The sequence below is a fragment of the Trematomus bernacchii genome, unplaced genomic scaffold (assembly GCF_902827165.1).
Source record: "Trematomus bernacchii unplaced genomic scaffold, fTreBer1.1, whole genome shotgun sequence".
In the NCBI taxonomy this organism is placed as follows: domain Eukaryota; kingdom Metazoa; phylum Chordata; class Actinopteri; order Perciformes; family Nototheniidae; genus Trematomus; species Trematomus bernacchii.
Window position 1 is genome coordinate 11,500,201 of NW_022987851.1, and position 19,556 is coordinate 11,519,756.

At 40.2% G+C, this 19,556-nt stretch overlaps 1 protein-coding gene and 1 pseudogene across 1 annotated transcript; both read left to right on the plus strand.

Moving 5' to 3' along the window:
• The first annotated feature begins 1,655 nt into the window (after positions 1 to 1,655).
• Positions 1,656 to 6,849, plus strand: LOC117468914 (extracellular calcium-sensing receptor-like). Its single transcript, XM_034113286.1, has 8 exons — positions 1,656 to 1,777; positions 2,237 to 2,531; positions 2,619 to 2,908; positions 3,153 to 3,448; positions 4,611 to 4,816; positions 4,937 to 5,158; positions 5,666 to 5,789; positions 5,866 to 6,849. Exons 1-8 carry the CDS (start codon positions 1,671 to 1,673, stop codon positions 6,765 to 6,767), a joined length of 2,442 nt encoding a protein of 813 aa, XP_033969177.1. The 5' UTR covers positions 1,656 to 1,670; the 3' UTR covers positions 6,768 to 6,849.
• A 2,989-nt stretch (positions 6,850 to 9,838) lies between these two features.
• Positions 9,839 to 14,462, plus strand: LOC117469038 (annotated as a pseudogene).
• The last annotated feature ends 5,094 nt before the right edge of the window (positions 14,463 to 19,556 follow it).

The following is a 19,556-nucleotide window of genomic DNA, read 5'->3' on the forward strand; positions in this document are numbered from 1 at the left end:
GATGACATTTTGTTATGGATTTTTTGTCAAAGCACTTAAGATATTAATTGCTATCGGGATGTTAAGAGCATTCCATGGAATATAACAAAAAGTGTATCTCGAGCCGGTTTCTCAAACTTACCTACCCCACCTTTAAAAGGCAACAATTAAAATAAAATGCAATTGTTCAAATGGAATTTCATTAAGTACATTTTGTATCATCCTTTAATGTATATTCTCAAAAGTAACCTGGAATTGTTCCAGTCTTAGTAATAGACACTTAAAAACCTTTTAATAGTATTGTTTAAATTAATTTAATAATTAATCACATTATTAGTCAATCTCCAAACACATTTCACACGAGCCGTCCGTAGTCTTCACCTATGCAATTGTTTTACGTTGTGATTGGTTAAACCAAATATTCATTGGCCTTGGGGTCAGTATGTACACTACAATTTGTCCTTGCCGGAGGTCCTGCACGGCTGCTTATTTGTTTCTTATTTAGCCTGGTTTTTCCAGTTGTTTTTAATGTTCCCAAAAGTGTGATGGGAAGTAAATAACTATGTTAAGAGAGAGGTGTGTCGAATTAAGAAGAGACTGTAGCGGAGAAACAAAGGATTTTGGGAATACTGTAGATCAAGTGAGAGGTGTTGCATCTATCTTACCTCAGTGTGTGAAACTGGCAGACAGTGAGCCTTTGGCCCTGCAGTCGGGAGGGGATGTTGTGATTGGAGGGCTGTTCCCTCTGCATTTTGTGGCTCCTAAGCCGCAGAACAGCTACCACAGCAAACCCCAGCTCAGTGGGTAAGTGTGAGGATACTGATGATATCTTATACAGGCCCCTGTTGATGGTTTTGGTTACAAATCAGACTCTAAAAATAATAATATTTCCTTGTTCAGGCCTGTTTTAGGTAAAACAACCTCTGTTAAAGGGGCAACTTATGAAAACTATAAAGGTGCTGCTGAAAAGCCTTCACTGTTTCAGAGGATCTGCACAGCACAACAAACAGCGTTGTTCTGAAACCACTAAGCAATAGTCACAAGAATCTCAGCAAAGATGTTTGCTTTAAAAAAAAAAAAAAAAACCCACAAAGCTTAAAAAGATGGGGAACAATGAGCAAAACAAGATTATTTCTAATCATCCACCCACCTCCTTTTCTGAAAATCATATACTGATCCTAGAAAAACATAAAACATGTACAGTATATTGGCCATTTAAGGACATGTCTGGCTTGTCAGGGCAAGTTCTGCTGTGATGGCTTTAGATCAGGGTATTTGGGCATCCATCCAAACACCATGACTTTGTTTATGATGATCATTTGAAGAAAAGTTACATATAAAATACAGAATAAAAGAAATACATCTTGTCAGCGCTGGGCATGGGCATGCTCTCTCTCTAATAGCAAAGTGACGTATGGTAGAAGGAGGGAAGCGTCTGAAAAACGTTATAAACCAGTGAGAACACACAGTACAGTTTGCCCACTTGGCGACAGTTGATGATGGAGATGTCTCTTATTGGTCTGATACTGTCTATAGCTTTGTGTGAGCTGAAGTCAGTTCTGAATAGTTTTGGGGATGGTGTGAAACAAGCGGCTGGGCTTACAGGGGATAGGACTGCTGCTGTGCTTAGCACTAATGCTTCATCTGTGACATGTAAGCTACAAGGTACCACTCGTCAACCTGCATTCTCTATGGACGGTGACTATGTCATTGGGGGTGTTTTCTCCTTTCACCATTACATGCACACAGTAAAGCATAACTACACCACCACGCCCGAGCCAGTAAGCTGCACAGGGAGGTTAGTACAGGGAGATTGTGGCTAGAATGTGGGCATATACAGTATATTGATGTGTATATTGTGAATTTGTGTTGCAATGTACTGTGTTGTATGTAACAACTCTAAAAATAATAATTATTTATAAATATTTAAGTTTTTTACATAATGTGGATTTATTTTTTCTATTTCATAAAAGCAATAGTTTAACTGATGTATACATATTTAACCATTTGTTGAATTGAGAAATGTGAAACTTATGATTTATTGGACCATTGAATCAATTCAGGAAAGTTATTGTGAATATTGGATATATATCTAATCATGTTTTGGGTTTTTGACAGATGAAATTCCCATAAAGCCTACAGAGATGCTATTAGTTATTATCCAGACCATATCTTTGAATTTCAGTCATCTTGTAGTCTATCACGTATTATTTTAAAATCTTAAAGTTTTAACATTAACACCGATGTCTTGGTGCAGCATCAACACCCAGGGACTGCGCTACTCACGTGCAATGGTCTTCGCCATCGAGGAGATTAACAACAGCACGGAGCTACTTCCGGGCATCAAGCTTGGTTATGAGATCTATGACTCATGTGACTCGGTGTCCGTGGCGGTGCATGTTGCATTTCAGCTTTCAGGAGGACTAGACCCGGTGTTTAACACCCGCGACAAATGCTCAAAGTCTGGTATGGTGATGGCCGTTGTTGGTGCGTCTGGGTCCACGCCTTCCATCAGTATGTCGCGCATCATCGGGCCCTTCAACATACCTCAAGTAAATATTAAGAATTTATTGCAAACTGTGTTTGAGTTCATTACTTGTTTTGCCTCTGTCCCGTTAAATAACTGTTGTTTTATTTAGGTGAGCTACTTTGCCACGTGTGCATGCCTGTCTGATAAGCAGCAGTACCCGAGTTTCTTCAGAACAATCCCGAGTGATCAATTCCAGGCTGATGCGCTGGCCAAGCTGGTAAAACACTTTGGCTGGACTTGGATAGGTGCTGTCCGGTCGGATTCTGACTATGGCAACAATGGCATGGCATCTTTCCTGCATGCAGCACGTAAAGAGGGGATCTGTGTGGAATACTCCGAGTCTTTCTCTCGGACCCACCCACGTAGCCGGATCCAGAGAGTAGCTGACGTTATCCGCAGGTTTCTATATCACTTATTCTCCTTTTGTTCACTGTGCTGACACTGACCTTCTGCACAGAAAAACCAAAACAAGTTATTTAAGTGATGGAACATGTTTTTATTACAACAGGAAATGTGCCAATATATCTGTTTATCATCTCTCATGTTTTGTTTTTCTTCATACTTATGATAATATTGTTATAAAAGACAATATTAGTCTTATATTATAACTATTGTTTTTATATGTCATTGAACGCCCCTCCAGGTCAACGGCTAAGGTTGTTGTGGCATTTCTTTCCAATGGAGATATGAGGATTCTGCTGGAGGAGCTGTCACGTAAGCCTTCCCCACCTCGCCAGTGGATAGGTAGTGAGGCCTGGGTAACCGAATTTGACATGCTGGGGTTCAGCTTCCTTGCTGGAGCCATCGGATTTGGCATTGAAAAATCTGTCATCCCAGGTCTGAGGGACTTCTTGCTGGATCTCTCTCCGTCTAAAGTGGCTGACTCTCCATTGCTTACCATGTTCTGGGAGGAAGCATTCAACTGCAGGCTGGTAAAAAGTGAGAAAGTTGTGCCAATTTTAAACATACATGATACTCACGGTAGTGTCTTGATTGTGTTAGTTTTTTTTATTTTCTGTCTAAGTGAAGCTCCCTGAATTGATCAGCCTGTTAAAGACCAAACCCCAGATTTTGACTGAAAGGAAAATCTAATATTTTTAATGAAATACATGAGACGGACATAAGTTGCATCTCGGTGAATGATCTCACAATGTGATGTTCAGGTCATGTTTATTAACAATGTCTATTGTAAATAACATACATGTACATTATTCTACATAGGCTATTATGCAGTGATTCCAGACTGTTTATTGGTTTAGATGAAAGCTATTTATTCCTCAATGCACAACAATTTAGGGAAAGTCTCCCTTAAAAAATGGTCATAAAATAAATGCTGAAAAAAAATCACGCTCTAGAATATGTTTATCCAAAACATATAGTGCAGAGTTAAAATATATGTAAAAAAAATATATATATAAATTGTGGAATATATTTGTTGACAGGTTACAGTCATTGTAAAATAAAGAAGATGAACGTTAAAAAGGAATGTAGTAAATGTATGCTTCATGAGAAGTAATATATACACGGTATTACATTACATTACATGTTACTTGTTAGACGCTTTTATCCAAAGCGACTGACATACGGTATATGTACATACATATTGTAGGTGAGTTAAAGAGTAAGTACAAGTATTTAAATGTAGAGGGACAGTATCAAAGTCCTGACTTCAAGAGTTCAGCAGTCTTATTGCGTGTTGAATAAAGCTGTGTAGGCCTGTTAGTGTGTTACCGTCTACCAGACAGCAGAGGGCAGAAAGTGTATTTCTAGTGTGATAAGGGTCTCTGATGATCCTGTACTGCTGGTTCTAGTGTCCATCATGCATCATTATAACAGGGCAAGTCAGTATTAAATAAAAGGAATACATATTTTGCCTTATACAATAAGTATTTGTCTGATGACTGATTTGTGTAAATATGAGCTGCTAAAATAAACTAATAACGTAAAAAACAGAAAGACATGTCCGCAAAACAGTGATTTGAAATGTGATGTAAATCCTGCAATGCTTGTTTGGCAGGTTAAATAACACAATACACACATAAGAATGAATGAATGTAATCGTCTTGGCTAAAAACACCTTCCTCTGTCTCTGTGTTTTTAGGTGAAGCCACGGACAGGAGTGTGTGTGATGGAACTGAAGATATAAAGATGCTCCAGAGCTCATACACTGACACATCTCAACTTCGAGGCACTAACATGGTGTACAAGGCTGTCTATGCAATAGCGCATGCCATTCATAACGCAGTGTGTCAGAAAACTGATTCTACTACACAGTGGGATAAGTTCACTAAGCTAGAGGCCAAAGAGGTCAGTCAAAATAATGATGTTCTTTTCAAGCTGCACGTCTATGTTATCAAATGAATGCTCATTTTACTTTTAAATTATTTATTTTATCCCCTTCACTATCTTCCTTTACTTCATCCCTAGGTTCTTAATCAGTTGAAAAAAGTTAATTTTTCCCAAAATGGTTATGATGTGTCATTTGATACCAATGGGGATCCTGTGGCCACATATGAGCTGGTAAACTGGCAAAGAACTGAGAGTGGCAGCATTGAGTTGGTGACTGTGGGGCGATACGATTCATCACTGCCGGTGGGCCAGGAGTTCCTTATCAACAGGAACCTCACCTGGGTGGAGGGTGGCACACAGGTGAGGAGCCCCAAAGCAATTATTTAACATGTTACATTTTCATATCATCTTAAAGGGTATAGAGTCTTTAATTTTTATAAAGAGTTTAAGGTCTCTGAAATGTTTTATTCTGACCATAAATATTATGAGGGTACCTCATACAAATTCCAATGTTACAAAATAATGAGAGAGTATTTTTAGTATAAAAGTTACGTTTATTATTTAAAATACGCGTTTACTTACTTTTTATGGAGTGGAGTAAAGTGACACAATTAAAGGTTTTATATAAAATACTTTTATCTAGATAAGATAATCACTTTCAGACTGCTGAAACTTACTTTAGCTTTAGCTGATTTTTTTTCTCACAAAAACTGGATTGTATCGCCTTGGCAGTGAGGTTGAAAATACAAAAATGTAAAAGACACAAAGAAAAACCTTGTGAAGAAAAAAACATGAATCTATCCTTTTATCATTATAGCTTCAGAGCACACCTGTCTACATGTGAGTTAATTTGTATATATGTGACAGGTGCCTGTGTCAGTGTGCACTGACAGCTGTCCTTCAGGAACTCGTAAAGTGCTTCAGAAAGGAAAACCCATCTGCTGTTATGACTGTACACCGTGTCCCGAGGGAGAGATTAGCAATGCTACAGGTATTTGTTTTTCTAATGTATGTCTACAACATAAAATATAAATTCCTACTGCTTAAAGCTGTTTTCTTTTTTTCAGATTCCTTTGATTGTTTCCCTTGCCCCAAGGAATTCTGGCCTAATGCAGAGAGAGATACATGTCTTCCCAAACCTGTAGAGTTTCTTTCCTTCAACGAGCCCCTTGGAATTGTCTTGTCTGCTTTTTCAATCGGTGGTGCCTGTCTCACCATTATAACAGCGGCTGTGTTCTATCGTCACAGGAGCTCACCAATTGTCAGGGCCAACAACTCTGAGCTGAGCTTCTTGCTGCTCTTCTCCCTGACTCTATGTTTTTTATGTTCATTAACGTTCATTGGAGCACCCTCGGAATGGTCCTGCATGCTGCGCCACACAGCGTTTGGGATCACATTCGTCCTTTGCATGTCTTGTGTTCTTGGAAAAACTATAGTAGTTCTGACGGCCTTCAGAGCAACACTACCAGGTAGTAATTTGATGAAATGGTTTGGGCCTTCACAGCAAAGATTGACTGTAGTGTCTTTCACGTTTATTCAAGTTTTGATATGTACTATTTGGTTAGTTCTTAGTCCCCCCTTTCCAATGAAAAACCTCACGACATACAAGGAGAGAATCATCCTGGAGTGTGCATTAGGATCAGCTTTGGGGTTCTGGGCTGTACTTGGGTATATAGGCTTACTGGCTGTCTTTTGCTTTGTGTTAGCTGTCCTAGCTCGGAAACTACCTAATAACTTTAATGAAGCCAAGCTTATCACATTCAGCATGTTGATATTCTGTGCAGTCTGGATCACATTTATCCCAGCATATGTCAGCTCTCCTGGGAAATATACTGTGGCTGTGGAGATATTTGCCATTCTGGCCTCCAGTTTTGGACTAACTACGTGTATATTCGCTCCAAAATGTTTTATTATTTTATTTAAGCCAGAGAAAAACACCAAGAAACATTTAATGAGCAGGGGTTTGTAAAAAGTGTAGATGGCTTTATAAAGCTTATACTGTGCACATTCAAATATGCTTTCCTTGTTGATTTAAATATTCATATTGGAGTTTCTTTTATGCTCAATATTTTACTAATTGTAATGTCATTTTGTGAATTTACTAATAATACCCTATTTTACAATACATTTTGATCAGTTGCTGAAAATATAAAATAAAATGAATAAATAAAGTCAACATTCAGACCGTGTGTGGTACTTGATAAACATTTCCAAAGAAATATTAAATACTGCATAATCGTAAGAAAAGCTGGCTGAATTGCTATAACATTATTGCCAAACAGGAAAATACTACATCCCATAGTCCACAAATCCTTCAACAAGTTGATCATTGTTTTTTTAATATTCTTATTATTATATTTAAAATATAACAATTTTCATAGATTGCATCTTTTGGGACACAGCACACCAACTGAAACACATACAATGCTCAGCTGTGAGTCAGCCATAAGCATACGCACCATTATAAAATGCTCATTAGCTTTACAATATGATGTAGCCACCCGTAGGTGGTAGGTCTGGGTTTGTTTGGTCTAAAATAAATCTGATATTTCTGAATCATCTGAGTCTTAAAGGTAGGGTAGGTAAGTTTGAGAAACCGGCTCGAGATCGCTAGAATTTGAAAATACACAACCGGAGAAAATCTGCCACTTCCTTATTGAGCCCCTCCTCATACAAACACAAACGCGCACATGACCAATGAAGGCACGAGATAAGTTTGTGCACAGATGGAAGGCTGACAGGCAGCTAGGCCATCCAGTCATTTTAGCCGGGCCGGCTAAAATGATTGGTCGTACTTTTTACAGTATTACGGCTTCCACAGATGACATTTTGTTATGGATTTTTTGTCAAAGCACTTAAGATATTAATTGCTATCGGGATGTTAAGAGCATTCCATGGAATATAACAAAAAGTGTATCTCGAGCCGGTTTCTCAAACTTACCTACCCCACCTTTAAAAGGCAACAATTAAAATAAAATGCAATTGTTCAAATGGAATTTCATTAAGTACATTTTGTATCATCCTTTAATGTATATTCTCAAAAGTAACCTGGAATTGTTCCAGTCTTAGTAATAGACACTTAAAAACCTTTTAATAGTATTGTTTAAATTAATTTAATAATTAATCACATTATTAGTCAATCTCCAAACACATTTCACACGAGCCGTCCATAGTCTTCACCTATGCAATTGTTTTACGTTGTGATTGGTTAAACCAAATATTCATTGGCCTTGGGGTCAGTATGTACACTACAATTTGTCCTTGCCGGAGGTCCTGCACGGCTGCTTATTTGTTTCTTATTTAGCCTGGTTTTTCCAGTTGTTTTTAATGTTCCCAAAAGTGTGATGGGAAGTAAATAACTATGTTAAGAGAGAGGTGTGTCGAATTAAGAAGAGACTGTAGCGGAGAAACAAAGGATTTTGGGAATACTGTAGATCAAGTGAGAGGTGTTGCATCTATCTTACCTCAGTGTGTGAAACTGGCAGACAGTGAGCCTTTGGCCCTGCAGTCGGGAGGGGATGTTGTGATTGGAGGGCTGTTCCCTCTGCATTTTGTGGCTCCTAAGCCGCAGAACAGCTACCACAGCAAACCCCAGCTCAGTGGGTAAGTGTGAGGATACTGATGATATCTTATACAGGCCCCTGTTGATGGTTTTGGTTACAAATCAGACTCTAAAAACAATAATGTTTCCTTGTTCAGGCCTGTTTTAGGTAAAACAACCTCTGTTAAAGGGGCAACTTATGAAAACTATAAAGGTGCTGCTGAAAAGCCTTCACTGTTTCAGAGGATCTGCACAGCACAACAAACAGCGTTGTTCTGAAACCACTAAGCAATAGTCACAAGAATCTCAGCAAAGATGTTTGCTTTAAAAAAAAAAAAAAACCCACAAAGCTTAAAAAGATGGGGAACAATGAGCAAAACAAGATTATTTCTAATCATCCACCCACCTCCTTTTCTGAAAATCATATACTGATCCTAGAAAAACATAAAACATGTACAGTATATTGGCCATTTAAGGACATGTCTGGCTTGTCAGGGCAAGTTCTGCTGTGATGGCTTTAGATCAGGGTATTTGGGCATCCATCCAAACACCATGACTTTGTTTATGATGATCATTTGAAGAAAAGTTACATATAAAATACAGAATAAAAGAAATACATCTTGTCAGCGCTGGGCATGGGCATGCTCTCTCTCTAATAGCAAAGTGACGTATGGTAGAAGGAGGGAAGCGTCTGAAAAACGTTATAAACCAGTGAGAACACACAGTACAGTTTGCCCACTTGGCGACAGTTGATGATGGAGATGTCTCTTATTGGTCTGATACTGTCTATAGCTTTGTGTGAGCTGAAGTCAGTTCTGAATAGTTTTGGGGATGGTGTGAAACAAGCGGCTGGGCTTACAGGGGATAGGACTGCTGCTGTGCTTAGCACTAATGCTTCATCTGTGACATGTAAGCTACAAGGTACCACTCGTCAACCTGCATTCTCTATGGACGGTGACTATGTCATTGGGGGTGTTTTCTCCTTTCACCATTACATGCACACAGTAAAGCATAACTACACCACTACGCCCGAGCCAGTAAGCTGCACAGGGAGGTTAGTACAGGGAGATTGTGGCTAGAATGTGGGCATATACAGTATATTGATGTGTATATTGTGAATTTGTGTTGCAATGTACTGTGTTGTATGTAACAACTCTAAAAATAATAATTATTTATAAATATTTAAGTTTTTTACATAATGTGGATTTATTTTTTCTATTTCATAAAAGCAATAGTTTAACTGATGTATACATATTTAACCATTTGTTGAATTGAGAAATGTGAAACTTATGATTTATTGGACCATTGAATCAATTCAGGAAAGTTATTGTGAATATTGGATATATATCTAATCATGTTTTGGGTTTTTGACAGATGAAATTCCCATAAAGCCTACAGAGATGCTATTAGTTATTATCCAGACCATATCTTTGAATTTCAGTCATCTTGTAGTCTATCACGTATTATTTTAAAATCTTAAAGTTTTAACATTAACACCGATGTCTTGGTGCAGCATCAACACCCAGGGACTGCGCTACTCACGTGCAATGGTCTTCGCCATCGAGGAGATTAACAACAGCACGGAGCTACTTCCGGGCATCAAGCTTGGTTATGAGATCTATGACTCATGTGACTCGGTGTCCGTGGCGGTGCATGTTGCATTTCAGCTTTCAGGAGGACTAGACCCGGTGTTTAACACCCGCGACAAATGCTCAAAGTCTGGTATGGTGATGGCCGTTGTTGGTGCGTCTGGGTCCACGCCTTCCATCAGTATGTCGCGCATCATCGGGCCCTTCAACATACCTCAAGTAAATATTAAGAATTTATTGCAAACTGTGTTTGAGTTCATTACTTGTTTTGCCTCTGTCCCGTTAAATAACTGTTGTTTTATTTAGGTGAGCTACTTTGCCACGTGTGCATGCCTGTCTGATAAGCAGCAGTACCCGAGTTTCTTCAGAACAATCCCGAGTGATCAATTCCAGGCTGATGCGCTGGCCAAGCTGGTAAAACACTTTGGCTGGACTTGGATAGGTGCTGTCCGGTCGGATTCTGACTATGGCAACAATGGCATGGCATCTTTCCTGCATGCAGCACGTAAAGAGGGGATCTGTGTGGAATACTCCGAGTCTTTCTCCTCGGACCCACCCACGTAGCCGGATCCAGAGAGTAGCTGACGTTATCCGCAGGTTTCTATATCACTTATTCTCCTTTTGTTCACTGTGCTGACACTGACCTTCTGCACAGAAAAACCAAAACAAGTTATTTAAGTGATGGAACATGTTTTTATTACAACAGGAAATGTGCCAATATATCTGTTTATCATCTCTCATGTTTTGTTTTTCTTCATACTTATGATAATATTGTTATAAAAGACAATATTAGTCTTATATTATAACTATTGTTTTATATGTCATTGAACGCCCCTCCAGGTCAACGGCTAAGGTTGTTGTGGCATTTCTTTCCAATGGAGATATGAGGATTCTGCTGGAGGAGCTGTCACGTAAGCCTTCCCCACCTCGCCAGTGGATAGGTAGTGAGGCCTGGGTAACCGAATTTGACATGCTGGGGTTCAGCTTCCTTGCTGGAGCCATCGGATTTGGCATTGAAAAATCTGTCATCCCAGGTCTGAGGGACTTCTTGCTGGATCTCTCTCCGTCTAAAGTGGCTGACTCTCCATTGCTTACCATGTTCTGGGAGGAAGCATTCAACTGCAGGCTGGTAAAAAGTGAGAAAGTTGTGCCAATTTTAAACATACATGATACTCACGGTAGTGTCTTGATTGTGTTAGTTTTTTTTATTTTCTGTCTAAGTGAAGCTCCCTGAATTGATCAGCCTGTTAAAGACCAAACCCCAGATTTTGACTGAAAGGAAAATCTAATATTTTTAATGAAATACATGAGACGGACATAAGTTGCATCTCGGTGAATGATCTCACAATGTGATGTTCAGGTCATGTTTATTAACAATGTCTATTGTAAATAACATACATGTACATTATTCTACATAGGCTATTATGCAGTGATTCCAGACTGTTTATTGGTTTAGATGAAAGCTATTTATTCCTCAATGCACAACAATTTAGGGAAAGTCTCCCTTAAAAAATTGTCATAAAATAAATGCTGAAAAAAAATCACGCTCTAGAATATGTTTATCCAAAACATATAGTGCAGAGTTAAAATATATGTAAAAAAAAAATATATATAAATTGTGGAATATATTTGTTGACAGGTTACAGTCATTGTAAAATAAAGAAGATGAACTTTAAAAAGGAATGTAGTAAATGTATGCTTCATGAGAAGTAATATATACACGGTATTACATTACATTACATGTTACTTGTTAGACGCTTTTATCCAAAGCGACTGACATACGGTATATGTACATACATATTGTAGGTGAGTTAAAGAGTAAGTACAAGTATTTAAATGTAGAGGGACAGTATCAAAGTCCTGACTTCAAGAGTTCAGCAGTCTTATTGCGTGTTGAATAAAGCTGTGTAGGCCTGTTAGTGTGTTACCGTCTACCAGACAGCAGAGGGCAGAAAGTGTATTTCTAGTGTGATAAGGGTCTCTGATGATCCTGTACTGCTGGTTCTAGTGTCCATCATGCATCATTATAACAGGGCAAGTCAGTATTAAATAAAAGGAATACATATTTTGCCTTATACAATAAGTATTGTCTGATGACTGATTTGTGTAAATATGAGCTGCTAAAATAAACTAATAACGTAAAAAACAGAAAGACATGTCCGCCAAAACAGTGATTTGAAATGTGATGTAAATCCTTGCAATGCTTGTTTGGCAGGTTAAATAACACAATACACACATAAGAATGAATGAATGTAATCGTCTTGGCTAAAAACACCTTCCTCTGTCTCTGTGTTTTTAGGTGAAGCCACGGACAGGAGTGTGTGTGATGGAACTGAAGATATAAAGATGCTCCAGAGCTCATACACTGACACATCTCAACTTCGAGGCACTAACATGGTGTACAAGGCTGTCTATGCCCAATAGCGCATGCCATTCATAACGCAGTGTGTCAGAAAACTGATTCTACTACACAGTGGGATAAGTTCACTAAGCTAGAGGCCAAAGAGGTCAGTCAAAATAATGATGTTCTTTTCAAGCTGCACGTCTATGTTATCAAATGAATGCTCATTTTACTTTTAAATTATTTATTTTATCCCCTTCACTATCTTCCTTTACTTCATCCCTAGGTTCTTAATCGTTGAAAAAAGTTAATTTTTCCCAAAATGGTTATGATGTGTCATTTGATACCAATGGGGATCCTGTGGCCACATATGAGCTGGTAAACTGGCAAAGAACTGAGAGTGGCAGCATTGAGTTGGTGACTGTGGGGCGATACGATTCATCACTGCCGGTGGGCCAGGAGTTCCTTATCAACAGGAACCTCACCTGGGTGGAGGGTGGCACACAGGTGAGGAGCCCCAAAGCAATTATTTAACATGTTACATTTTCATATCATCTTAAAGGGTATAGAGTCTTTAATTTTTATAAAGAGTTTAAGGTCTCTGAAATGTTTTATTCTGACCATAAATATTATGAGGGTACCTCATACAAATTCCAATGTTACAAAATAATGAGAGAGTATTTAGTATAAAAGTTACGTTTATTATTTAAAATACGCGTTTACTTACTTTTTATGGAGTGGAGTAAAGTGACACAATTAAAGGTTTTATATAAAATACTTTTATCTAGATAAGATAATCACTTTCAGACTGCTGAAACTTACTTTAGCTTTAGCTGATTTTTTTTCTCACAAAAACTGGATTGTATCGCCTTGGCAGTGAGGTTGAAAATACAAAAATGTAAAAGACACAAAGAAAAACCTTGTGAAGAAAAAAACATGAATCTATCCTTTTATCATTATAGCTTCAGAGCACACCTGTCTACATGTGAGTTAATTTGTATATATGTGACAGGTGCCTGTGTCAGTGTGCACTGACAGCTGTCCTTCAGGAACTCGTAAAGTGCTTCAGAAAGGAAAACCCATCTGCTGTTATGACTGTACACCGTGTCCCGAGGGAGAGATTAGCAATGCTACAGGTATTTGTTTTTCTAATGTATGTCTACAACATAAAATATAAATTCCTACTGCTTAAAGCTGTTTTCTTTTTTTCAGATTCCTTTGATTGTTTCCCTTGCCCCAAGGAATTCTGGCCTAATGCAGAGAGAGATACATGTCTTCCCAAACCTGTAGAGTTTCTTTCCTTCAACGAGCCCCTTGGAATCGTCTTGTCTGCTTTTTCAATCGGTGGTGCCTGTCTCACCATTATAACAGCGGCTGTGTTTCTATCGTCACAGGAGCTCACCAATTGTCAGGGCCAACAACTCTGAGCTGAGCTTCTTGCTGCTCTTCTCCCTGACTCTATGTTTCTTATGTTCATTAACGTTCATTGGAGCACCCTCGGAATGGTCCTGCATGCTGCGCCACACAGCGTTTGGGATCACATTCGTCCTCTGCATGTCTTGTGTTCTTGGAAAACTATAGTAGTTCTGACGGCCTTCAGAGCAACACTACCAGGTAGTAATTTGATGAAATGGTTTGGGCCTTCACAGCAAAGATGGACTGTAGTGTCTTTCACGTTTATTCAAGTTTTGATATGTACTATTTGGTTAGTTCTTAGTCCCCCCTTTCCAATGAAAAACCTCACGACATACAAGGAGAGAATCATCCTGGAGTGTGCATTAGGATCAGCTTTGGGGTTCTGGGCTGTACTTGGGTATATAGGCTTACTGGCTGTCTTTTGCTTTGTGTTAGCTGTCCTAGCTCGGAAACTACCTAATAACTTTAATGAAGCCAAGCTTATCACATTCAGCATGTTGATATTCTGTGCAGTCTGGATCACATTTATCCCAGCATATGTCAGCTCTCCTGGGAAATATACTGTGGCTGTGGAGATATTTGCCATTCTGGCCTCCAGTTTTGGACTAACTATGTGTATATTCGCTCCAAAATGTTTTATTATTTTATTTAAGCCAGAGAAAAACACCAAGAAACATTTAATGAGCAGGGGTTTGTAAAAAGTGTAGATGGCTTTATAAAGCTTATACTGTGCACATTCAAATATGCTTTCCTTGTTGATTTAAATATTCATATTGGAGTTTCTTTTATGCTCAATATTTTACTAATTGTAATGTAATTTTGTGACTTTAATAATAATACCCTATTTCATATGGGATTAGTTTTGTATCATAAAGATAAAGCAACACTTTCTCAGAATAAAGCAAAACTATGAGTTTAACACTAGAACCGCCAGAGATTTTTTATACCTAAAACCGCCACCTGGGTCAAATTGACCCGCTATTAGAATGCATTGATTTTCAAGGTAAAATGTTCTTTTATTGAACAGTGAGTTTTGATCGCACAGGGATGAAACGTATACCAATATAATCTGTGGACTCTCAGGGCTCGACATTATAAATGGCCCGCTGGCCCGGAAGCATTGTTTAGACACCGCGGTCAGCATAACGTACTTTCAACTCGCCCCACAGCTGTTTGCTGCGGAGCACAGCACGAGCAGTCTCCCGTGAGCGGGAGCACACTCCTTCACTACAGACTGTCTCTATCTCTCTCTATCTATAACTATCTATCAATATATCTATCCATCTATCTCTCTCTCTCTCTCTCTCTCTCTCTCTCTCTCAATCTATCTCTCAATCTATAAGGAACCGCAGTAGACAAAAGGCGTTGCTATAGCAACACGTCATGTTTATATGAAAAGGGGTGGGGTCAATATGACCCGCTGGGCGGAAATAGGTATAAATGGCAATTTTTTGGGCGATTTCTTCAATCTGACTTAATATTGACAATTTTTAACAACATAGGGTGCTACATAACACACTTTCAGGAAAAGTCACGGACTGGAAGACTTTAATATTTTATTGAAAAAAAAGTTACACACAATAAAAACAGCTCTGGGTCAAATTGACCCGATTGGCGGTTCTAGTGTTAAAAGAAAAAAAAACTGAGTCAAGCCAAAATAAAATACATTTCAAAATAAAACTATAAGTTGCAAACCAATCATTTGTGTAATCATGTAAACTATAAGTCTTTTTTCTTTGTTTTAACATAGGTTTTTGTTTGCAGTTCTTGTTTCTTCTTTCTCAATGATCAGACTTTTGCTCTCGCTGCAGCACTCTCATTTGCGCTCCTTCACTTTTTGTTTGAGATTCTGACACAAACGTCCCAGGTGGGCGGGACTTTTAGGGGTGCGTCCCCATTGGATATAGAATGAGACGACACCGTTTTTATCCTTTGTGTATGAATGCTTCAGCTCTTCAGACCAACATAGTGAGATGTGAGCATGTTCCTAATTGTGTTGGTATGCTACCTAGGTCTGGTCTGTTTAATAAAGCAAATCTGCCACTTTTATATTGTAGAATTTGTTAAATTAAAGCAGTCTTTAATTGTTTGACCTAAACATAGCAATATATGCTTTTGAAATGTAACATGTCTTTGAATAATAACAGTATACAGTTTATATTGTGTATCACCTTAGCTTGAAAATACATAGATGTGTTTTTCTTTATCTATAAAATAATTAAATAGACAGACAGACACTTTATCAATCCCCAATTGGGAAATTATTTAACAGCAGCAGTGTGTTCAGGTATTAAAATATTTAAAGTTGGAATAAAGTATATAAACTACACAAACACAAGTATAATGCACAGCAATCCATAGATAAGTCCGATATGTTCATGAAAACTCCCCAGGAGACACAAACACAAACGTGGCCGAGTGGACTCCGGAGTTTGCCTGCATGAGTTGCACTGTATGAACTGTGGTGTAGTGGGCTGTCACTCAAAAACTGAGTAGCCAATGGGGACACACCCCTGAAAGTCCCACCCACCTGGGATGTTTGTGTCAAATCGCAAACAAAAAATGAGGGGAGCACAAACGAAGAAGAGCTGCAGCTGAGAGCAAAAGTCTGATCATTGAGAAAGAATAAACAAGAACTGCAAACAAAAACCTATGTTAAAACAAAGAAAAAATACTTATAGTTTACATGATTACACAAATGATTTGTTTGCACTTTATAGTTTTATTTTTGAAGTTTTATTTTATTTTGCTTGACTCAGTTTTTTTTCTTTTAAACTCATAGTTTTGCTTTATTCTGAGAAAGTGTTGCTTTATCTTTATGATACAAAACTAATCCCATCATTTTACAATACATTTTGATCAGTTACTGAAAAAATTAAATAAAGTCAATAAATAAAGTCAACATTGTGGTACTTGATAAACATTTCCAAAAAAATATTAAACACTGCATAATCATAAGAAAAGCTGGCTGAATTGCTATAACATTATTGCCAAAGAGGAAAATACAACATCCCATAGTCCACAAATCCTTCAACAAGTTCTTAAAATGTGTTTTGAATGTTCTTATTATATTTAAAATATAACAATTTTCATAGATTGCATCTTTTGGGACACATAAGCATACGCACCATTATAAATGCACATTAGCTTTTACAATATGATGTAGCCACCCGTAGGTGGTAGGTCTGGGTTTGTTTGGTTCTAAAATAAATCTGATGTTTCTGAATCATCTGAGTCTTAAAAGGCAACAATTAAAATAAAATGCAATTGTTCAAATGGAATTTCATTTAAGTACATTTTGTATCATCCTTTAATGTATATTCTCAAAAGTAACCTGGAATTGTTCCAGTCTTAGTAATAGACACTTAAAAACCTTTTAATACTATTGTTTGAAATGAATTTACTAATCTAATCACATTATTAGTCAATCTCCAAACACATTTCACACGAGCCGTCCGTTAGTTTTCACCTATGAAATTGTTTTTTCGTTGTGATTGGTTTAAACCCAAATATTCATTGGCCTTGGGGTCAGTATGTTACACTACAATTTGTCCTTGCCGGAGGTCCTGCACGGCTGCTTATTTGTTTCTTATTTAGCCTGGTTTTTCCAGTTGTTTTTTTAATGTTCCCAAAGTGTGATGGGAAGTAAATAACTATGTTAAGAGAGAGGTGTGTCGAATTAAGAAGAGACTGTAGCGGAGAAGAACAAATGAGGTTAAAATGTTAACATAGGTTCAGGAGCATGGCCACGCCTAAAACTCCGCCTCAAACCACGGCCACCCCTATTTTATATCCGGCAAAACTTCCGGCCACCGCTTGTCTCCATCCTTTCAAAGACTGACAGGCAGACCGTGATTTCACGCTGCGCGTCGTCACGGTTTCAACACAAGCAAACGCTACCACGAGAAATTCTACTCACCATGGATCCCGAACTGCTGATCAACTCGCCGGAGTCAGATGAAGATCTCTTCGACATCGGCTACCCGCCATCCTCGGGTCAGCAGTCGGATCCAAGCCAAGCATCCGAACGGAGCCGCGTGCGCTCGGCAATCAGTGTCCCACACACCAGCCGCCACCGCTCCCACTCAAGCTCCCCCAACGAGATACCTCCAACTCCAGACAGGTCCCAGGCTTCGTCTGCTCCGCCAGCGAGGGCAAACATCCGGGGCCACAACAGGCACAGCCAGCTCCAATCTCCCCACCACCGGCAGCCTGCCTCACTCGCAGCCCCCGGCCACTCGCAGCGGCGCACTCGACACGCCTCTCGGACGGAGCCGCGCTCCGAAACGGAGCCCAAACTACGGAGCCCGAACTACGGAGCCCGAACTACGGAGGTGGACAGTCATTCAACTTCAACGTTTCCTGAAGGAAAACGGCATCCACTTTCACCGAAATGACAACAAGGCTTAGACTGTTCAACCTCTACAAACCTACAGCAGCACAACGGCAATAACAACAACACACACAGCTCTTCCCGCTCCAGAGTCAACCACCGCGCGCGCACCACGGGTCGTGACGTCACAGGCCTCCGTCCTCCTCCACGGACACAGCCCGACTCACCAGCACCCCCTGGTGGGGGCCAGGTAGTATCGCCCTCCCCTCTGTGTCGACATGTCGCAGCTCATGTCAACCTTTCTCTCATCCCTGTGCTCACAGGCTTCACAAAATCCCCTTGCACATACATCCCTTCATCCCTCCATCCCTTCCCCAACACCCAATGTTTTTCCTCCCTGTGCAACCAGCTACACCCTAGCCACAGCTCTCTCTGACCCCTCGCAGCGAGCAGACCCAACCTAAACATTTATGGCATAAACGTATTTTCCCTTAGAGCGTAACGGAGGCCCGGTTCTGGGCAACCGCTGCGCGCCATCATTCTAACTCCTCAAAGGTAATGTTTAGTGGATTTAGAAGTGAAGATGTAGTCACTCGTTCCGGGCACGTTACCTTCAAGCCACACGTTTCTGGTCCAGAAACACTTTCAGAACATCCCGCACATTTTGGGGGCACTCTCAGAATTAGAGCCATTTTCTCCCGCATCGGCGCAGCGTCCACAGCAGCTAGACCAGGCATCTCTTATCCAACCATCTAGGCCCTCGGCCGCTCGTCATCCCAAGCGTACCACGCTTACATCCGCAACAATCTAAACGATGTCCGACATGCACACGCTTAAGTCAGCTGCTTTTAATCCGACTCTTTTGGGGGCCCGTAATCAGTCCACGCAGATCATGCCGGAGACGGAACCCCCACTCTGAGTCTCCCACTGCACGGACCATAGCTCGTCCTCCCAGATCATCCCTTCACCCCCCTCATATCATTCACATGTTACTTCAATAAACGTACAAACATCACACTGTTGTGGCATGGTTCCTGCTAGTGAAATGAGGTTAAAATGTTAACATAGGTTCAGGAGCATGGCCACGCCTAAAACTCCGCCTCAAACCACGGCCACCCCTATTTATATCCGGCAAAACTTCCGGCCACCGCTTGTCTCCATCCTTTCAACCCACCCTCCCTCTCCCTTTCTACCTATACACTTCCCCTTCCGTCTCATACCGAGCAACACATCCATCCATCCCTTCTTCCCTCCCTCCCTAAACATCCCGCATCCCAGCCCGACAGCCCAGCCGCCAGCAGCATCCCGCACCGCAGCACCCGACAGCCCGAAGCCCGCCAGCCCGCAGCCCGACCCGCCAGCCCGCAGCCTCCAGCCCGCGCCGACATCCCGAGCCCGCCAGCCCGCAGCCCTACATCCCTCAGCCCGCCAGCCCGCAGCATCCCAGCCGCAGCCCGAAGCCCAGCATCCCTACATCCCTCTCCGACATCCGCATCCCTACATCCCGCCATTGCCGCAGCCCTCCATCCTCATCCCTA

Excerpts from the sequence above, each read along its gene's own strand:
- LOC117468914 (XM_034113286.1), top strand. The coding sequence starts at position 1,671 with ATGGACGGTGACTATGTCATTGGGGGTGTTTTCTCCTTTCACCATTAC. Across the intron at positions 1,778-2,236 it reads CCAGTAAGCTGCACAGGGAG|CATCAACACCCAGGGACTGC; the intron begins GTTAGTACAGGG and ends GTCTTGGTGCAG. Across the intron at positions 2,532-2,618 it reads GGCCCTTCAACATACCTCAA|GTGAGCTACTTTGCCACGTG; the intron begins GTAAATATTAAG and ends TGTTTTATTTAG.